This window comes from Lepidothrix coronata, unplaced genomic scaffold, assembly GCF_001604755.1.
Source record: "Lepidothrix coronata isolate B3197 unplaced genomic scaffold, Lepidothrix_coronata-1.0 Scaffold132, whole genome shotgun sequence".
Classification (NCBI taxonomy): Eukaryota; Metazoa; Chordata; class Aves; order Passeriformes; family Pipridae; genus Lepidothrix; species Lepidothrix coronata.
This window is the reverse complement of record NW_016690312.1, coordinates 364,381-384,898: the sequence shown is the minus strand read 5'-3', so window position 1 is coordinate 384,898 and position 20,518 is coordinate 364,381. Positions and strand designations below refer to the sequence as shown.

Here is a 20,518-nt window from a genome sequence, read left to right as displayed (position 1 = left end):
CACAGCTTCTCTGGGCAACCTGTGCCAGGGCCTCCCCACCCTCACAGGGAACAATTCTTTCCTAATATCTAATCTAAAGCCACCCTCTGTCAGTGTGAATCCATTCCCCTGTCCTGTCCCTCCAGGCCCTCATCAAGAGTCTCTCTCCATCTGTCCTGCAGGCTCCCCTCAGGCCCTGCAAGGCCACAGTTAGGTCACCCCAAAGCTTCTCTCCTCCAGGCTGAACAATCCCATCCTGACCTGTCCCATTTTGTTTTACATAAGCCCCCTCTCCAAACGGTGCAACCTCATTTTTCCTGCTTATAAACCCCTCCCATACAAAGACTGACAGATGTGACAGAGGCCTTTGTGAGGTTCACAACACATCGATGCCATACTAACGACCCTTCCCACACAATGCATTCAGAGCAGTCTAAACAAAGTTCTAGGAATTCCTTTTCTAGACAGCAAGCATAAAAAAAATTAAAGGAGTCTTCTTACTTTATATTATAAAGATGTATCAACTATAAAAGTAGTTTTTTACTTAAGAAAGGCCGTGTATTTGGCTCATCTATCAGTTAAAACAGCATTTCCCTTTCAGAATGCTAAACCCAACAGTTGCAATCAGTCACCAAAAATGAGCATTCATGTTAACTAAACAAGAGCTAGGCAGTATGTGTATGCTGAAATAAGGCATCACCATGGAATGGCACCAACTTGATTCTGTAGAAGGAAATTATTATGTTGGACAAGATTGGATTTAATTTAGATTTCTGGTAAACTAATGAGGTAAGCTTGGGTCAGGTTTGGGTTACAGACAAGACCAAAAACACCCCAGCCCTTGACTCAGATCTAGTTAATATACAGTTTACCTAAGCAGGAATAAAACAATTTGACTTAGCTAGAAGATGCTATGGCCATTCCTCTGATCCCCTGGCATTTTTCTGTCAGTTATCCAGTTTCTGACTCTCTGTACAGGCAGGGGAACACCACACTTCATCTTCAGCCAGATAACTTCTGCTCTAAGCTCAGGAAAACAGGTTGGAGAGTTGTCATTAGCTTCAATTTTACAAAGAGATATGCAAGAAGTTCTGCTGAATAGTAAAACTACTATTGACCAAAGTTCTTCGGGACTTGTAGAATTCATGGCAGGGCAGAACCATATCTTTGGAAACACAGGAAATCTTGAAGATCTACACACTGAGATCCATATGCAATAAACTTATCACTGATTATACATTACCATGTTTCTTCAGCAGCAGGATTTGCACATACAATTATAACACCCCTCCTCTCCTGTCCTTCCAATAAGTGTTATACTCAACTTCAGTCACCAGAATTTGTGACTGTTTCTATAATATACCTGTACATCTACAGTAATACCTACTGAAAAGGAAAAAAACCACAGCTAACACGAGCAGAAAGCTTGAGAATGCAGCAGGATTTTCAGGAGAGTATTTTGACTGATAACAGACCGGACCACTCCTCTCTGAGGTGTTTATACTAAGTTTAATATTAATATTTGAGGTCATTGCAACAACTTTATAACTTCTGAAAAACCTTGTGCTCTAAAGCCAAATGCAGGGCAGTGTTGCGTGGGCTTGATCAGGACCAGAATGGTCGAAGCATTTTTCTGGGTACAAACAACAGACCTGTGGGACAGGGAGAGTGTAAACAAAGCGACCCTGTTACCCAACTTTCTACATGTATTGACAAAAATACTTGCATTCCTTCTGCATCACAGCTACAGCACTGTAACCTGGTGCAGAAAACTATTCATGAAATAACCCTGTTCTGAGGAATCATTGCTGCCTAAACGTTGCATCATCATTACTTCATTCATCACATTCCCAGCTTTTACTTCTTTCCACCTACTGACCCTCAGATGGGTTAGAGAGCTAACTGGAAACTTAATTTAAATTTATTCCTGCTCAAGTGCTCCATTTCTCAGTGGACTGTTCTATAAGAAACCTTTTAAAGATAAGATTGTTGCTTTTGAATCAATATTTTTATGTCAGGCACGATAAAATAGAGAACCTACTAAGATTTCTCATCATGAGGCTCTGCATCACTAGTATAATTTTTAAGGACTTCGGTTTTGCTAAAAAGGTGAAAATAAATGAACTTGCCAAAAAAAACCCAAATCCTTTTCATTTGCTTTTCATTTTCAGTAATTATGAAAACAGGATAACTGCAGTAAACTAACATTTAAATATTTTAAAAGAAGCCACTTCTACTGAGTTGATAAATAAATATTAGTGTGGTGACAAGAAATTATTTAGAGTAAAATTGTTTTCATATTGTAATCGCCAAGTAAACGATACCAGAGTTTCAGTAATTCTGCTATGACAAGTTATGTTTTTCTGAGGAATTTAAAATCTCTAAGGCAACGTTAGAGCCACGGAAGATATACATCCTATGATGTACATATTTAATTATTTTTAAGAGAAGGATCCTATAGCTTCTTAGAGAACCCATCTGCTAACAGTCCACATATTTTTCTGCATATAACTCAGAAAAGGATATAGTTTAAAGTCTAAACCTTAGCCTGTTGTTCCAGAGGGCACTGCAGCCACGGGGATGGCAGCACCCAAGCACTGTGCTTACCACAATGCTGGATGCAGCTTCTTCTGGGAGGGTGGAAAAAACCTGTCCCTGCTCAGCTGATGCAAGAGCTGAGCACTCCCAAGGCTCCTGGCCAGGGTAACACTCCCAGCAGCAACCCCCCAAACGCACATCCCTGCTAAAGGACCTTGTCCAACCTCAGGAAGATGGGCTACCCCTGCTGACAAAGGTATGCAAAGGGCTGTCTCCTCCCTTCCCCAAAATCCTAAGGCTTCCATAGGATGTATATCCACAGGTCTGAGATTTCCCTTGCATGGTTAAGGAGTCCTCAGAGAGCAGATCCAACTGAGTGTTATCTCAGCTGATCTAGGTCCTGGATACATGCCCAGACATTTATGGTGTCTGGTTTAAGTTTTTATTATTATGCAATATTCTCGGTTGGTGATGACACAAAGATTTTAACCAAGTTAATCTTTCAGGATCAAGCTCAGCTGCTTGACTTTAAATTAAAACATTTTTAAACATTTTTAGCCAACAGACCCTGAATATGTGGAAAAATATCCCTGACAGAAAGGATGTTTAGGATCTTACCCTCCCTGCCTTCCCTTGAAACCATTTGTATTATTAATTACTAGGTGTTGACTCAGTTTTTTCTAATCTTGATCTATTCCTGCTATCAGTCATATGGCCTGTTTTATGTTCTATTTAATGAAGCCTTTTAATGGAAATTAGAGAACTCATAATTTCTTTAACTTACATTTGTGACTTGTCTCGCTTCCCAACTACATAAATCAGTGTATTTCCTAAAACTTGACTTTAAAAGCTTTAGTCACTGCTCACAAATGATGCTATTTCTTACATTAAATTGTACAAATCAAACATCTCAGAATTTGTTACAAAGAGATGCAACAAGTAACAGCTGAAGAGCAGCACTTCTCCCTGAAATGGTCTCAATGGAAAGTACTTTTCCATAGTTTATTAAACAGGTTTACCATTAAAACAATCATATGTTGTCCACTGACAAAAGGCTGCACCAATTTAAAAGTCTGAAAGTAAAGGGAGAGTTTTGAGCCATAAAGCCCCCCAAAGGCACATTCTCTTGCTTTCACTCCAGTCCATTTGAAACAGGTTAATACTAAAGCAAAACAAGCCACTCAGGCTGGAATCAGAGTGGGTTTGCTCTGGCTTAACTAAAACAGTGCTGGGGTAGGAATGAAACCTCAGTTATCTGGTCCCTGCAATAAGACCATATGTATTGGGCCTTCTGTTTGCTTGGGTAAGTATTTAAATGCAGTTTAAACTTGATTTATGCCAACTTGGTTTAAATAACCTGCAGAGTGGTTTGAAGACTGGCTAATAAATGAGCAAGATGGAGTTACAGGAAAAAAAACCCCAACAATCTTCACCTTACAGATTAATTTTAAAATGTGTTCAAAAGATCCCACTGTACATTGTCTTCATGACACTAATAAACAAGAAGGGAACTGGTAGATGTCCTGTGAAATAAATTGAACTAATTTTTTTTTCTTTTTAAATTAGGAAGGAAAACAGAGTGTTACTGAATGAAAACTCCAAAATATCCATAAAGGAGAATGTTTTGCAACAAATACCCTTGGTTAGCCTTCTTTCTTTCCTCTTCATCCTATTATCCTTGTATAGGTACCTTTATTTTGCATTCAAAGACAATGTTTTCTACAGCTCTTTGAATGTTTTGAGAAGTTTTTTCCTAAAAGATTTAGAAGACTTTCTTAAAAGACTTTAAATTACTTGTTTTGGTATTTCACTTTCTCCCTCTGATTTTTGACAGTAGTGTCACTGTTTAAACTGATGAAAGTCTGAAACATTATCCTCTTTCAGAACATACTAAATAGCTGTTTTGCTGGGATGAAAAAACAAACTATCTGACAATTATATCATTAAACAAGTAACACAGCCTAGAAGTGCTGCAGGTTTCTTGGATGCCCTCTTTGTGCTTTTCAAAACACTACCTGAAAGTCACTTTACTATTGTCCAGAAGAATACCTGAGCAACAAACATCTTCAGAAAATACCCAAAACACAGAAATCATGGAAACACAGCTTCAAATCCAGCTTATTATCAAAGCTGACAGTATTATATTCATCAGCTTATACAAAACCTGGAAGAAACCCAATTTCTCTCTGAGTTATGGGTCATATGCACATTTAAGAGTAGCCCAGCTGGCAGTGAAGTTTTAAAATTTTCACATTTTTGTAGGTGTTGATTCAAAGCCTGTAATTTCAAATGACAAAGGCATGCCAGAGACAGTTTTCCTAATCAACCTTTTATACTATAAAATGGGTTATATTTTATTTTGGAAGTGCCAATATCATGAGACATCAGCATAAATCCAGTATCTAATGCAGAAAAAAATATGAACAATATTAAAACAAAATCTTGCCAGTACCACACCCCACTCCCCTTCGCAAAAGAAAATGTTTTTACTAAATAAATTTTAATATTTCAAGTGAAAGTCTCTAAACCAGTTGAAGAAAGAGCTTCAGAAACCTGATTACTAAAAACAGAGACATGCTTATATTTCTTATGGTTTCAAACATGTAGAATGAAATTCAACTTCAGAGAGAGGCACAGTGCCAGCAAATTATACACTTTTATTAGAAGGGTGGGAAGGAAGGCAGGGCTGGTGTACAAAAGAACAGGGTGCAGCACTCAAAGGGAAAAGCCAGTACTCCTCCTGAATTGACTCAAATCACAGAATCCCAGAATGTGCTGGGCTGGAAGGGACCCACAAGGACCATCCAGTCCAACCCCTGGCCCTGCACAGGCCCATCCCCAGAGTCACCCCCTGTGCCCCAGAGGATCAGCCAAACCCTCCTGCAGCTCTGGCAGCCTTGGGGCTGTGCCCACTGCCCTGGGGAGCCTGGGCAGTGCCCAACCAGCCTCTGGGGGAAGAACCTTTTTCTGAGATCCAACCTGAGCCTGCCCTGACACAGCTCCAGCCATTCCCTGGCTGCTGTCCCTGGTCCCCCCAGAGCAGAGCTCAGTCCCTGCCCCTCCTCTGCCCCTGCCCAGGAATTGGAACTGCAAATTTTATTGTTCCCAGGAACGGCACTGCTTGAAAATCACACACCGGTGTGATCCAAGCATTTTCAATTAGGTTAGCACCAAAATATTTGCTCCCTGTTTCCCAAGAGCCCCGCTCTCAGTGCTCCGAGTGCATTCCATGCACTGCTGTTCCCTGCCAGCACGGCCTCGCTCCCTCTAGCGGGAGCCGATCGGCTCCTTCGGGAAACCCCAATTCCCGGCCAGGGCAGCAGCGCTGCACTCGCACCCCCAGCACCGCCCGGGGTGCACACCTTTAGCACAGCCGGCAAGAGAACCCCGACTTCCCTCGGACCACTGCAAATGTGGGGGTTTGACCCTGGTGTTCGCTTTTGCTTCCTCAAGTTTCCAGCGGCCAAAAAAGAATTAGCATGAAAGCAAATTCTGTGGCAGCAATGCCATGGAATTAAATATTCCAGCCCACTTGCACTTCCAGCAGCTTTGGTTCTCAGCTCAACAGCAAGTTCTGCCTGCCATTAATTATCTGATTCTTCCTTTGCATACACCAGCTACGTACAAAATCCAAGTAGTATTAAAATCTTGTCTCTTTTCCTGCCAAATAACTTGATTACTCTATTTCATTTCAATACTTGCCTGACAAATCCAGCTCTGGAAACACTAAGGCCTGGTGTAATGTTTACAAGAATTCACTTCAGAAAATCTTACTACACAATCACAATGAAATAAAGAAATAAAACTCAGCCATGAATCTGGATTTTTTTTACTGTTATATATATAAAATCTGTATAGCTAACGGGACTATAGAACACTGTCAAGGGGGAAACAAAACAGGAAGAACAGTTCAATAAAAAACTTGCATTTTTCCGTATATATTAGTTTCTAATATATAATTATTACCTGTTAATGTATATATCCAAGGAAGTTGGCTAAAAAAACCAGCATTAGTTTGCTGAAGTTACTTTCAACTGATAGATATTTTAGACTTTCTGACTGATTTAAGTTACAACCCAATCCTAAATCACGAGATGCCTTAAGCAAAGGACAGTCACTCCAATTTAAAGCAAATTAAGGTACTCAATAGTTCACAAATTGTAATTCTTAGAGTAACATGTCACAACTTGATCTGAAGTTATTTGATAATTTTTAGATTATTGTAATTTAGACAGATAAGTAAATATTCCACTGCATCACACGGAAGAGGAACTGACTGGCAATTACTTTATTTGAAAGAACATTACCAGAACAAAATTGTTAAGTAGCACATTTCTAAGAAAGTGAGATTTTACAAAAAAAGACAAAGGCACATATTTTCCACCAAAATCTAGAGCTGCTGTCATCAACAACCCAACAAAAGCTACAGCTACCTAAAATGGAAATGAAAATGTAATGTATGGAAATATTCTCTTATAAAATCTCCTTAGGCTTCACATGTATTAATGTATTAGTTTGCAAACATTAAGATCAAAGGCAAAGCAACAAATACATCCTAAAAAGTTTTTAGTCAGATTTTTATTAACGATATACAAGTAGCAAGGCATAAAAAATTAATATGTTCGAGCCTTGAAATGTCAAGTGTAATGATCTCTAGCTCTGCTTACCTCCTTTGCTTTTTGTTTCAGTCTAGCTTGCTCTGGGTCTTCTTGCCTTGAGCGACTCTACATGGTTAAAAAAATGGGGAAAAAAGGTTAACAGACGGTTTAAGAACCCCTCATCTGTTGCAGTAAGTTAAAAAATAGCAAAGCAATAGGAACAGGATACAAAGTATCAAACACGGGGCACTTAAATTGATAGAAAAGCAATTTCGAACCCATAAACCTCACCCAAAAGACTGTTAAATGTTCAGTTGTAAATAAGATCTCCTGTAGATTTAAATTAAAAAAAAATCAACCCAAACCCCAAAAAACCCCATGTTTTTGTCAATGCTAAAGTTTCCATACAGGTTTAGATTTCAATTATTCCATACAAATGAATTCAAGCATCCAAGAGTGAAAGTGACACCATTTCCACTATCTGAAATTTTTTATTTAACTCCTTACAGTCACTTATTTTAAAACTTACTATTTGTAATTCAGCTTTTAATTAGAGAACGTGGAGAAAACAGTTGTAAAGTCACCCTCCCAAAAGGTAAATCATAATAAAGATGCTACTACCCCTATGAGCTTACTGTGAGTACAGCACAGGAACACACACATGTTAAACCCATTCATGCACTACTGATATTACTGTTGTCATTTCTAAAACTGGATAAATATTGCTAAATGGTAACCTCTGTATTTTCCTTCAAAACCAGGAACAACAGCTCTAAAAACCCATTAAGAATAATTGTTTAATTGCAAAAACAACCCATAGCAGTGCATTTCTTTAGATACAGACTATTTTACAACCAGATGTTGAAACTTTTCAATTCTTACTTGTGCTCACTGAGCATTCAGAATGATGGAATTCAGAAGTCAAGAGGCAGATAATACAGGCATTCTACTTTTATAATTGCCTGATAGGTCAGCATTCAACAAAGGCTGCATAAAAAGTTGCAAGAAGCTGCAACAGAACTTGTGACACCCACAGAAAACTGTTGATCCTGACACCTGAGAGATGCAGTAGTTTTATTTCAGTATTTCTTCAAGATTAAAAGTGATACCATGAACACAACTCCTAAAGGAATAAGAATATCTATGCCCTCTCCTCTCTGTCTTTCTCTGATTATTGCTATGCTGAAGACAGACATGAAACCTGGAAGAACGTTAGTCTGCAAACTCACATATGCTCAGATTTTTTTCCTGGTGTTTGAATTTCTCTTACCATATTCTGTTCAGAATTTAAAAATCCTTTAAGAAAACCAAAGAGAGACCCTTAAAAGAGTCACATAGTATTCTTGATAGACCTGGAGACTGCCCTGGCTATGATTTGGCAGGCAGGGCAACAATGGCACCGAATTCTCTATCCTTTCTCCTGTTAGTTTTTGTTGGTTTGTGTTGTTTTGGTTTGTTTTTTTAACTGGGATTGTTTTTTCTCAGCTCATGTAGCACACATATAAAACACAGTGATGATAAAGCATGGTCAAATTAAACAATAATGAGATTTTTAGATGATGTGCTTAACACTCTCCCACTGTGCACATCAGCTCCACCTTCCAACACCACCTACACCAACCAACACCTTCCAACACCAACACCTTTTGTGCCTGTTGCCACAACAGGCTGTTTGACAGAAGAGTGTCTGCAGTGAAGGACAAATTAAAACCTGAGATGGCCAATGACCAAGTCAGACTCTCGTGTTGTAGTTGTGCCAACCAAGAAAGAAACTCCTCCTTAACACAGACTGATATTCCTTCTAATGCTGTGGCCAAACAAAAATGTAGATAATCTGACCTAGTTAATGTCCAAAGGACAAAAAGGTATTTCATGAAATACGTGGATCTGCCAGAGAGCTGGGGCTCTATTCAGCACAGCAATTACTAAAAACTTGATTAGATTTAAACCTATCAGGTTAAAAAACCAAAGGAACACCACCCCATTCAGTGAGTTGCTTCTCTAGGAGATGGGCTCAGGTAAGTATTTATGAACTGAGCTGAACCAGTCCTTGCTCTGTGGTTTTGCAGTGACAGCTCGATCACTGTGAGCCTCAGTTTCTCCAGTATGATGTATGGAAAAGCACATTTAGCCCTTTCATGGGTTTTGATGATAAATTTATAAACGTATAATGAACTTCTATTGCCTTCTGAGTCTCAGAGTGAAAGCAGTACAGAAACACAAAGTGTTGTTACACCACTGTATGAAGCTGAAACATTTGCCAAATGCAAAGCACAAGTTAAAAGCACATCAGCTTAAGGAGAAAGCAGAGTGTCCTGGGAGAATCCAGCTGAGACCTCTAATATTGTTACCAACTTTCTACAAGGAAGTGATAGAACCCTGGAAAACACACCAGATCTGCATTGTGTTTGGGGACATTGTAAGAAAAATTAAAGCAATAGATGCAAAGTAACACTGCAGTTTCCTAGACTGTGTAAGTGAAGGAAAAACTCTGAAAGTGCTACAGAGTAAAAAAGTAACACATTTAAGAGTTGGGGTTTCCTCCCCCTCCCCAGAAACCTACCAAATAAAATTAGATCTGGAGTTCAGGATAATCTCACCAAGCAAAAGCAGATGATCTGCTCTGTGTAAACCTCCAGCCTGGAGTAAATAAATAATGAAAATTACTGCAGAGGTGAGACCAGATACTTAGCTCCCGAATGATACTATATACAGGATTTTATTTCAAAAACGAAGATCTAAAATACCAGGTGAAGTTACATATATATATCCAGACTGAAGGTGAAGGTAGAATTACTTTTGCATTTAGAATAATGCAATGATTTTCTAGTTATTCCTCGAATCCACACCAAACAGCCTTTCCAAAGAGCTCAGGCTAGCTCTCGTTTCAGACAAGCAGAATTCCAACTTTACATTGCATGTGTCATTACTACTAAAAGACCTGAAGAATTTACCTGTAATTATTTTCTGCTTCTTTTTGTGTTCAGATAAATTTTAATAGTTTTTAAAAAACCAGATTTTTAAAACTAGAATACGTTCCTGCTGCCTACCATGTCAGCAACCTTCAGAAATAAAATCAGCATATGGAGGCTAAAATGTGTTACAGGGCAAGTATAAACATCAACTATTTCATTAATTCCTCACTTTACCATCTAATGTAAATTATAAAATGCTTCTTCAATGCTGATGCAACACAGATTAAAGCAAATGAAAATGTCAGTCTTAACAGAGGTGCCCAGATAAGCTTTAAAAATGTCACTGGATTCCCTTTACACTCCATTCCACACGTGAACATCTTTCCCTTCCTCTGAAGAGTCTGAACAATTCTGCTGCTGCTCAGCTCTTGCAGTGCTTGTCTGCATGGCACCATTTTTACTAAGCAATTATTTTAGTATTTTACACTTACTTCTGTCAAGCTACTGACTAATCATTCCTAGCTTTTTTTTAATTGCAGCTTAACTTTTTCTTCGAAGTCATTCATATTTTGGGGTTTCTCTTCCTTTCCCCTTTCCCCTCTAACATCCAAATATTAATATGCAGCATCTCACCTGTTCTGTGAAACATGCTTTTCCAAAATCTTTTAATACACCAATGTCTCCTTCCTCTAAAGCTTTGGAAACACCCACTAATCACAGAACCCACCAAATCAAATACTTTGAAGGAGTTTATCACAACTCCTTTGCCTTCCCTTCCCTGTTCATAATGCCTGGATCTCTAAATAAAGCAAGCTGTATTTATGTAATGTATTTTCCTGTTGATGAATAAACACTTTTAGAAGCAAGCTGGTTTCCCATAGTAATTTTGAAGAAACCTAGGACTGATCCTAACCAGATTACATACTTTTTAAATACATTAAATGCTGTCTCCTACTGAGAATTCATTCACCAAACCAGGTTTGTTAACATTTCTCCCAAACACAAGCTAACTTTATTAGACCAGACAGCCTCATATTTTAATTGTGAAGAATGAAAGTGCTTTGTGTTAGAGAACTTGCTATCCTATTTATCTGAAACCTGCATAGATCACATTAGGTCTATGGAAATATTGGACTTTCAAAGTATGAAAAGCAGCATATTTTAATGTGTGTATTCAAAGCACAACAGAAATAAGGGGGTTCGTTTACATGTTACCAAACTCCCTAATGTTCCAAACCTCAGCTTTTCCCCTTGCTTGTGTTAAGGAAGGAGGCCACACAAACAGACAATTACACATCTAACAGTGTAGTTTTAAGGGGATTTTGGATTTCACAGAATTGCCTTAAATTAGAAAGCAACAGTATTTTTAAAATAATAAGCCCATGTAATACTTAAATTCAAGCACCAATTACTTTTAAAATTGGAGGATACTCTATGTATGCAGATGGACAGAGTAATAGTACTTTGATGCATGTAATTATCGAAATTATTCAGTATTTTGTTGTGATTAGTAATACCAAAGTTGCACTGTTGTTAAATTTTTGTCCCACCACCAAAAAAAAGTTTTCTGTTAGATCTGTAAGAATTTTGAATTCTCAGCTTGTTCCACCTGTGGTAGGAAATGTCTCACCGTGTCTCTCCTGCATTTAGCTACACCTGATCCCAGTAAAGGCACTTGCAGCTCTACTGCCCCTTCCCAATACATACAGTGGAGCCTTTAACGCTTCAACTTCATCTTTTTTCATTAAATAAAGTCAAGAGTCACCACTGCAGGTGCTGTGCTGTTGAGAGCCACCGCTGTGCCAACAGTTTCAATTTGAAACCTATTTTTTCCCCATTGATGACATTAGAACTTCACCCACGGCTGTACCAGCTTATAACTTTCACTTCTAATTAAAGAAATTAAATCGGCGACATGAAACACTTTGCTTTCACATTAGCTTTGTTAATAAAAAGTGGAAGTTAAAAGCATCATAGCTGAGGGTGAAAAGCTGCTCGACGTTACGGCCACGCTGAGGTGGAACGCAAGAGCTCGGGTCTGGGAAATGATTTATATTGAAATCATTAAAATTGCAGTGACAAACTCTTAAAAATTCAGAAAATTATCCCAACACGCTGAGATTATCTTTGCTCTCCTCTCATCAGAAGGGAGTTCCGAGTCCATCTCACAGAAGGCTGCTCTCAGAAGAGAGGGGAAGGATTGAATTGGCTGAACTCAGCTCTGACTCAGAGCAGCCCCTTCAAGTCATCACAGGACGTGTGTAAGGGAATCTGCATTGCCAAATTTCAGGGAGCTCTCCAATAAAAGGGCCCTTCAGCCCATAGTACTATAAAAATCACTATCATCCATAAATGCTAATTAACTTTGCAAACAACTCTAAACATGACTTTCCATTTACTTATGTAAATTTTCTTTTTACAGAACAGATCTTATTCTTGTGAATAAGATATCTTGTTATATTGAAGATCCAAAAACTTGACAGGCTTGTGCTACTAACACAGAACACTCAAAATAGCAGACTAATAGACTGTATATCTTGGAAATTAAATTTCAACGTTAATTTTATAATAAAATAAACATGCATTTAGCCAGTTTGAGCAGATGAATTAACACAGTAATTTTAACATGATCCACTTTATTATAGATTATAACACACAAGTATGATTCATTCATGTTCTGAAAACCAGGACAACCCCAAGCTGTGTATCTTCACTGCACAAATCACCACTCTAAAAAAAATAAATCAGAAATAAAATCAAACAAACAACAACAAATCAGCTACAACCTCCTACTGCTCCTGCTGCCAGAAATATTTCCATTACTAGACCAGAACCAGAACTTCCTTCAATCTGACAGACACCACCTGCATTTCCCAGGTTTTGGAATCAGCTCTGAAGGCAGCAAGAACACAGATTTACTATGTAAGACCTGTGCTTTGTTGGGTTTGGGTTTTTTTTAGAAAGCCCACACAACACACACCATGTCAAATGTACATTCCTCAAGTGATTTTAGCCTGGCTTTTGACCTTTCTGCAGCTCTTCCCTCAGCTCTTCCTGCTCTTTCCTGTAGCAGTCACCTCAGAGCAGAGCAGGAGATGTCTGGCCCTGCACACTCCTGGGAACAACAGCCAGTGGGGCCTGACTGGGAAAACAAACAAGGGCCAGGAGGTGACTCTCCCAAATATTTCCTTCAAAGAGACTGTGCTCTACACGTGCTCATGTGTAAGATGAGCCTTTGGCACGTGTCAGGAAGGAACCCCAAAGTCCTGACAGCTCAGGGGACACCTCAGAGTGCCTGAGGGTGGGAAACAGGAGCTGCTCCAGCAGCAGGAGGTGACTGGATCTCACAGCCTGGGGACCAAGATGTCTTTAAGCACTTCTATGATAGAAAGAATTACTGGGAATATATTAGAGAAATGCTTTGGGCATTTCTAGGCTGGTATGGGGACACTGGGGGACACGATGCAGGACCCCCGAGGTGCAAGAGATCATTCCAGCTCCCAAAACAGCATAGTTGTGCTTTCAATTTTTAGGTTTTTCACTTAAAAGAAATTATCTGGTGCATTGCTACTGTAGCATAGTATGATTTTGGCCTTTCCTGTCAAGTTTGTCTTCCCCCACAGTCTCTCACTGGAATGAGAACATCAGTTATTGTGCTTCTAAGCTTGTGATACGAAGTTTCTATTTCTCAAGTATTTCCCAAGCATGGGACATAAGATTTTGTTAATATTCTCTCATTTAACAATCTAAATAATACTGCTATCTTGTTACTTGTGAGCTTCACAACTAATTTTAACTTAGACAGTGACTTTTCTCACAATGTCAAAAATTGTATTTTTTGAAACCTTTTTTTTTCCTTCTATCTGCCCATCTGATTTGTTCTCTCATTCTCCCAGAAACAGTTTCTGAAGCAAACCCAACCCCATCTGGGTGCTTACAAATCCTGCAAACACATCCTACTGTAACAACTGAAATTGTGGTTGCAGATCAACCACAACACTCCTGTCAAATATTTTCCTTCTCCTCCTAATGAAACCAACCCATCACACAAAACAACAAAAACCTGCAAACCTGACACTTTCCTTGACCATCATTTGCATTTTTTTTACCCCTTACTGAACTCTAATGCAAAATTACCTAATTGGCTTCAAGGCTGCCCAAAGACTCATGCTGCCTCCCCTTTGATTTCAATCTATTCCTTCATTTTTCATTATCTTCTCCATTGATTATTCTGTGATTAAGTTGATTATTTAATACCATCCACTCCAGTGCCTGAAACATTTCCTTCACTATCTTACTCTTTGTCAAAACCTGGACTTTGGCTGTTAACAAGGCTCCAAACTGTAAATAATTAAAAAAGAATTTTCACTGTGCACATTCAACCTGTTTATGTTCTTCCACACGAGACAGCAGATGAGGTACCACTGGCAGGAAGTTTTGAAACTTTCATTAAACACGTTGCAAAATAATGTCAAAACACAAGATAAAAGATCACTCTGTTTGTCTAAAAGGCCCACTAAGAAGCTGCAGTTAAAAATAAAAATAAGTATGATTTTTAGATTTAAGCACCTGCAGCAAAAAAAAAAAAAAAAAACCAAAAAACAAACAGTAATTTCATTTTAAAACCCAAATTTTTCTGTCCTTTATAAAGACAACACTGTCAAGAAGACAAAGGTGCTGTGGTTGGGGAAACAACACATTTGCATGTGGATATTTCAGTCTGCAGAGTCAGTGTAACCATCACCCCCTTTGCAACACAATCACTGTTTATCAGGGCAGATTTTAACTGTGCCACTACAATTACTCCATCCTCTCCACAAGGACTGAGATATCCTTAGGCAAGTTCATAAAGGACCCTTAAAAAACCCCAAATCCATGGGAAGGAATTAGTGTGTAGGAATTCAGAACAAAGACCTCAACAGAAATCACTTTTGCATTTCAGCAGCACCACAGATCCTAAGGAAATAATGAAATAATGAAAAATCTGTTCTTTAGAATAAAGAATTGTAATCTCACCATATTTTTGCCAAACTATGTCCTACATAAGTCTTGCAAGAGGTTGTCAATCCACTGGGATAGAGTGGGGAGCACCAGCTGAACACTGCACAGTTCAGTTCCAAACTGGCATTTACCCTCAAATCACCACATCTCACAAGCACCTCCCCAGAGGTTCACAACATCTTCGACTTCTCTCTCTAAACATTAATATTGATAAATCAGCACTGCTCTGCCATGGCTACTCTGTGGTTTGGGTTTGGTTTTTCAACACCTCCAGGTATTTTTCTAGGATACCATGTGTTTATGCCAAGCCATCTCCTACGACTCCCTGGTTAGGAAGTTGATTTGTGCATTCATTACTTTCATTAAGGTAATTTTTTCAAATCAATCAAGGGACTCTTTTACATTTGTTTGTTGCAGAATTCTTCAATTTGCTCTTCCTGTAATCTGTAGAAATCAAACTTGATGATCATGTATTTATTTCCTAAATTTTGACTCCACAGGAGTTTATATTATTCAAGACTAAAACAACAACTGAAAAAAAACCAACCCAAACTAAAGAATATCAATTCATGAAGGAATTCAAGTTGGAAGGAACAATGGGAGGTCATCTAACCCAATCTCAGATCAACCTGCTTTGTGCAGTCAGGGAAACATTTTTGAACTAAGGACTACAAGCTACTGCATTGTTCTCAATGTCCATTAAAAAAGCAACCAAAACAAACAACAAGCAGCAGGATACACAGAAAACATGATTCATCAAGATGTATTCACTGAATGGAGTAAACAGGATAAAAAATAAATAGGCATTTCTTTATTTCTAACAAATAAGAATTAAGAATGAAAACAGCAAATCTATTTTCATCAAAACATTTGAAGAGTATCTAATGTTATGGGAAAATTTGTGGAATATTTACAACGTGAGCAATTACAAATTAAGAGTGCAAAGAGGACAGATTAAAGTACCCTAATTGAGAAATAGATTTCTGAAACAAGCAAGGCTAGGTTTAAAAAAAAAATAAAATCTCTCAATTCGTGAACATTATTGGCACAAAATCAGGAGGCTGTGTTACAACTGAACATTGAGTTTTCCTGTATAATCTTTTCAGCATATAAAATAAATAATTCAATGAAAATTCAAATACAATTAGAAATAGGACAACTAAGGGATAAACTTATTTGCAGTTTGATGTGATATATATATAATTAAATTTACAGTTATAAGCAGGAGATTTATCTATACCTATGTGCTCTTGAAACAATATTATCTGAGTTTGTTCTATTGCACGTATAAAAATTGAGTTTCTGGAATTGAAGTTACAAAGAAGCAAAGTCCAGAAGAACTGATAGTTCATTGAAGACAGGCAAGAATCAATCATATAATGCAGTTACAGAGAGGTGACTGGAACACAAATTAGGATAAACAAATGAAAAAAACTGGTTCAAAACAAAGTCTAGAAACTTAAAAAGTAAAAAGCCTCAAAAAAAAATCCCCAAGAATTTACTGAACTATGTTTAAATACCAGAAGTGTGAGGTATGATTTTCAAGGGGCACAGAAACCCTGGAATCTTTTAAATTTCAAAGGCAATTATAAAAATTATTTCCCAGAGTTACTTTGAAAATTTTAGCCATTGTCTCCTGTATTCCCAAGAACTCATCAAATCCAGAGCTGTATCCTCAAAACACAGAATTCCAGTCAGGTAGGTCTGGAGTCATCCCAGATCAGAGCTTGACTGAAGGAGTTAAAGGTGTGAGGGTTCAACAGTATTTTTGTTGTAAGACACAAAATGTGTTTATGAAACAGATCCCACAAAATTAAATAATTGTTTGAAGACTATGAATGGTTAAGCAGTTAAGAAAAATAGAGTAGAACTGATACCTTGGCAGCCTTTAACAAGATTTCCCTCTCTTGTTCATCTTTCCTTTGCTTTTCTAAACGCTCCAGCTGTTCAAAGAACTTTAACTGTGCTCGGACATCTGTAGCTTGTTCGTACCACTCATCATCCTGCAAAACAGGGACAGTGTTCCAGAAAAACAGGCTTTTTTATCAAGACTATGCATTTCAGGTCTGAAGGGGTTGTACATTAAAATCTTTCCATTGTATGAACCATAAAAAGAACGTTTCTATTTTTTAAGCTCAGGGAATGAAGCCAGCCTATGGTTAGTAATGCAGCTAGAATCTGATTAGTTAATTAATATCTAAGTAAATCAATAAAACACAAGATTGATTTATCGGCACCAGAGACATCAAACAGTTTAAAAAAAAAAACAAACCAACAGACTTACTGATGAAAAACCTCTAAGATGCTTAAGTTTATTACTGAATAATCCCAGATACAGTTTATAACCAGGCTTATAACCTAAAATTCCTGTATCTGTACTCATCTTGAACTAGTAACAGACCTTATCAAGATGCAGCATTATAAAAGCATTAAAGTTAAAAATTCACTTGAAAATAAGCCTCTAATGACAATTAAAACTGAAGCTTATTGCAACTAAGAGCATGTAAGCTTTCCTAGTACACAACAACCACAAGAGTTTGTGACACGAGCCACGTGGGAACACTTAGAATGTCAGTCGGAAAAATAAGTGATCCACATTACTTCCATCCCATTTATCTACTTAATGTTTCCCTTTTTGAGTGCAATGCTATGAAATCAAAGAAGACCATTAACCAAGAAAAACATAAAATGCAATGACAATGCTACAATTTAATCAGAGACAACGCTCATTTTTTCCTAAGAATGTGTTAAGATATTATTATAAATGTATCTTTGGCTTAAGAGGGACTAAGTCAATTTTTTTCTCCTCAGACACCGTCCTAGAGAGAAGAAAGGAGAGATTTAACTGTGCTGAAGCTGACAAAGAATACTGGAAAGAAACAAGGAGATTTTCCTTTTAGTCCAGTATAGCAGAATATATCCATCAACTGCAATAAAAGATATAAGTGTAGGTAATAATCAGGAATAGTGGCCTTTATTTTTGTAATCCATTTTCTATCACAGTAATGTTGACTGTAGTCAGAGATGCCAAAGGTGATTATTTGTGCAAATATCACATGGAATTAGTCTGACTGTGACTCAGGTTTGGGAAACAGGTGGGCAAAGATGCAGTCCAAAGACGTTTGATCAGAATTCCACTCCAGGAAAACAAAACAGTACACAGCAAAACCAAGAAAAAAACTAATCCAGAGCTACTCAATGTATATATATGCTAAAGAAATCTAAACACAGTTTAGACAACACACAACCAGTTATTGCCATCTTGCTTTTACACCAGTTTAACAACTATTAGCATCTTACTTCTATAGAAAAAGGTATTTCAAATATATCAATAAGGATGTTTGATTAATTTGAATTTCAACCTGGTTTGCAGATTCTTATTTAAATTTCCCCCCGGTTTAACATATAAAAGTTGTTTCAGTTTCCTCAGGAACACAACCACTAACAAAAGAATCTGAGTAGCATTTTACCTTTAAATGCTCTTTTTAAAGAGAAAATCATGTTTAATTACAGCAAAGAATTTAGAGGTAAATTCTTTAATTGCTCGTTTAAGACACATTGGTAGCTTTTGCAAAATATTAATATTTCTCACAGCCAAGGACACATAAAGTTATTACAGATTCTGAAATACCAAAGCAATTTTGATCCAATTAACAGATACCTTGGTCAAAAAAGGGGCTGTCAAGAACCAACAGCCCATGAGCAGAAATAGCTCAGCAGATGCTCCCTGTCAGACACTTCAGCAGAGAAAGACAAAACAATTCACACACAAATTCTGTTGCAGAGGAGGAGGACGGAGCTGACAACAGATCTCCCATCCCACCTCTTTCTGTTTGCTGAGGTGGTCAAACCTGCAACTAAGACAAGCTTTGCACCCAGAATGAACCAAAATATCTCCATGTGCTAAGAAAAACCAGCATCACACCTCTCTGTAAAATATAACACCTTTGTACACTTACCTTGTATGATTCCATCCGGTGCTGGGTTATCACTGTCACTTTTTCTATCACTGTCCTCAATCTGTTTTGTGTTGCATGGGAAATAAAAGTAACGACCTCAGCTGGCACATCAGTAATTCCTAGTTTTTTAGCTAAAGCAAAGAAAACAAAACAAAACAGAATTAGCTTAACCCCCACAAATGAAACCCCAAAGTTCTAAAGGGCTTTAAGTCATAACTTCATTTTCTTGAACAGAAAAATCCATGACTGTATTTACGTGGCTTTGGTGACACATTGATGATCCCTTGAAAAGGACGTGACTGTACTTTAAAAGTTTGAAAGAGAAATCAGAGAATTTCTTTAACACTTGAAAGCATTTGAGAACTTTGCTGAAGTTTATCCTAATATATTACAAGAAAGCATAACAGAATATGAGACAATTTGAATTCTCAGTTGTTCTACACAAGAAAAAGCAATTTGTTTTCAGAAGCATTACTGCAAATGAATTTCAGTGTCCATGAAGTGAGGTTGCAGCCCAAAGCACAGTGTTCCATCCTTTAGCCTCCACTATTGGCATAGTACTGACAACAGAAATTCTTTAGGGAAAAAATCCCTATTAATTAAATATGAAGAAGTAAAGTAATATAAAAAAGTTATATAGAAACACCAGTTGTCCCCCAAACACATATTCATAGCTACTTGGACATTTGATACTTCATGCTGAGTTTATAAGAAAAGCAAACAGTCTGCAGCCTAATGTATTGATACATTTAAAAACACCTAAGCTGCTAAAAGAATGATAAAGGCAACACTTAAGAATCCCTAAATTCATCAAAATAATTACTAAGTATTAGATATAAAACCGTAGATACATGAATATACACACCAATCTAAGCTACAGTCCTACCAAGGCATATATGTGAGTTGTCCCAGCAGGACAGTTTTCTGTATAGCAAACTCCCTGTGTGCACACACAGATATATATATATATATATATATATTTCATACAGGAAAACATCAGTAGTTGCATTTTGTGCGGATCATTAGAGATGACCCACCATAAAGGAATAAACAAGCTGATTATACCGAGTCAGTTTTCCACCGAATGAGCACGAAACTTCTCAGAGCGCTTTGGCTGGGACACATAACGGGTATGCAAACCACCACAGGACCTTTGTTGGAGACTATTTTGGAAAGTGTGAACTGCAGGAGGAACCCTTGGTTGTGGAGGGGCCTCCGAGCCAACACAAACATGGGAGGCTTGTTTGTTTGGCGAGGCGTTCCCACCTCTGCCTGGCCAAACTCCAGAGCAAGGAACCATCACACGTCTAAAAATGAGGTGGAGAAAGTGAGCGCCGGGGTGTTCACATCACCCCGTGTGTGACAGGAACAGTGTGTTCCCATCACCCCGTGTGTGACAGGAGCGGTGTGTTCCCCGGCTGGGTGCTCAGTTCCATCCCCGTGTGTGATGGGAGCCGAGCTGGCAGCGCTCGGCAGCACCACCGGCTCCTGTCAGCGCCCGCTCCATCACCGGGAGCGGTCCCTTCCT

At 38.1% G+C, this 20,518-nt stretch overlaps 1 protein-coding gene across 1 annotated transcript in view; it reads right to left on the bottom strand.

The window, feature by feature from the left end:
- The window catches only part of LOC108503175 (transcription initiation factor TFIID subunit 4-like), a gene marked incomplete at its 5' end in the record, with an annotated part of 146,327 nt that overhangs the window by 61,471 nt on the left and 64,338 nt on the right, over positions 1 to 20,518 (bottom strand). Inside the window, 3 exons of the mRNA XM_017826922.1 lie at positions 7,185 to 7,241; positions 16,909 to 17,034; positions 18,991 to 19,121. Coding sequence (XP_017682411.1) covers positions 7,185 to 7,241; positions 16,909 to 17,034; positions 18,991 to 19,121 — 314 coding nt within the window. The remainder of the gene's footprint in view (positions 1 to 7,184; positions 7,242 to 16,908; positions 17,035 to 18,990; positions 19,122 to 20,518) is intronic.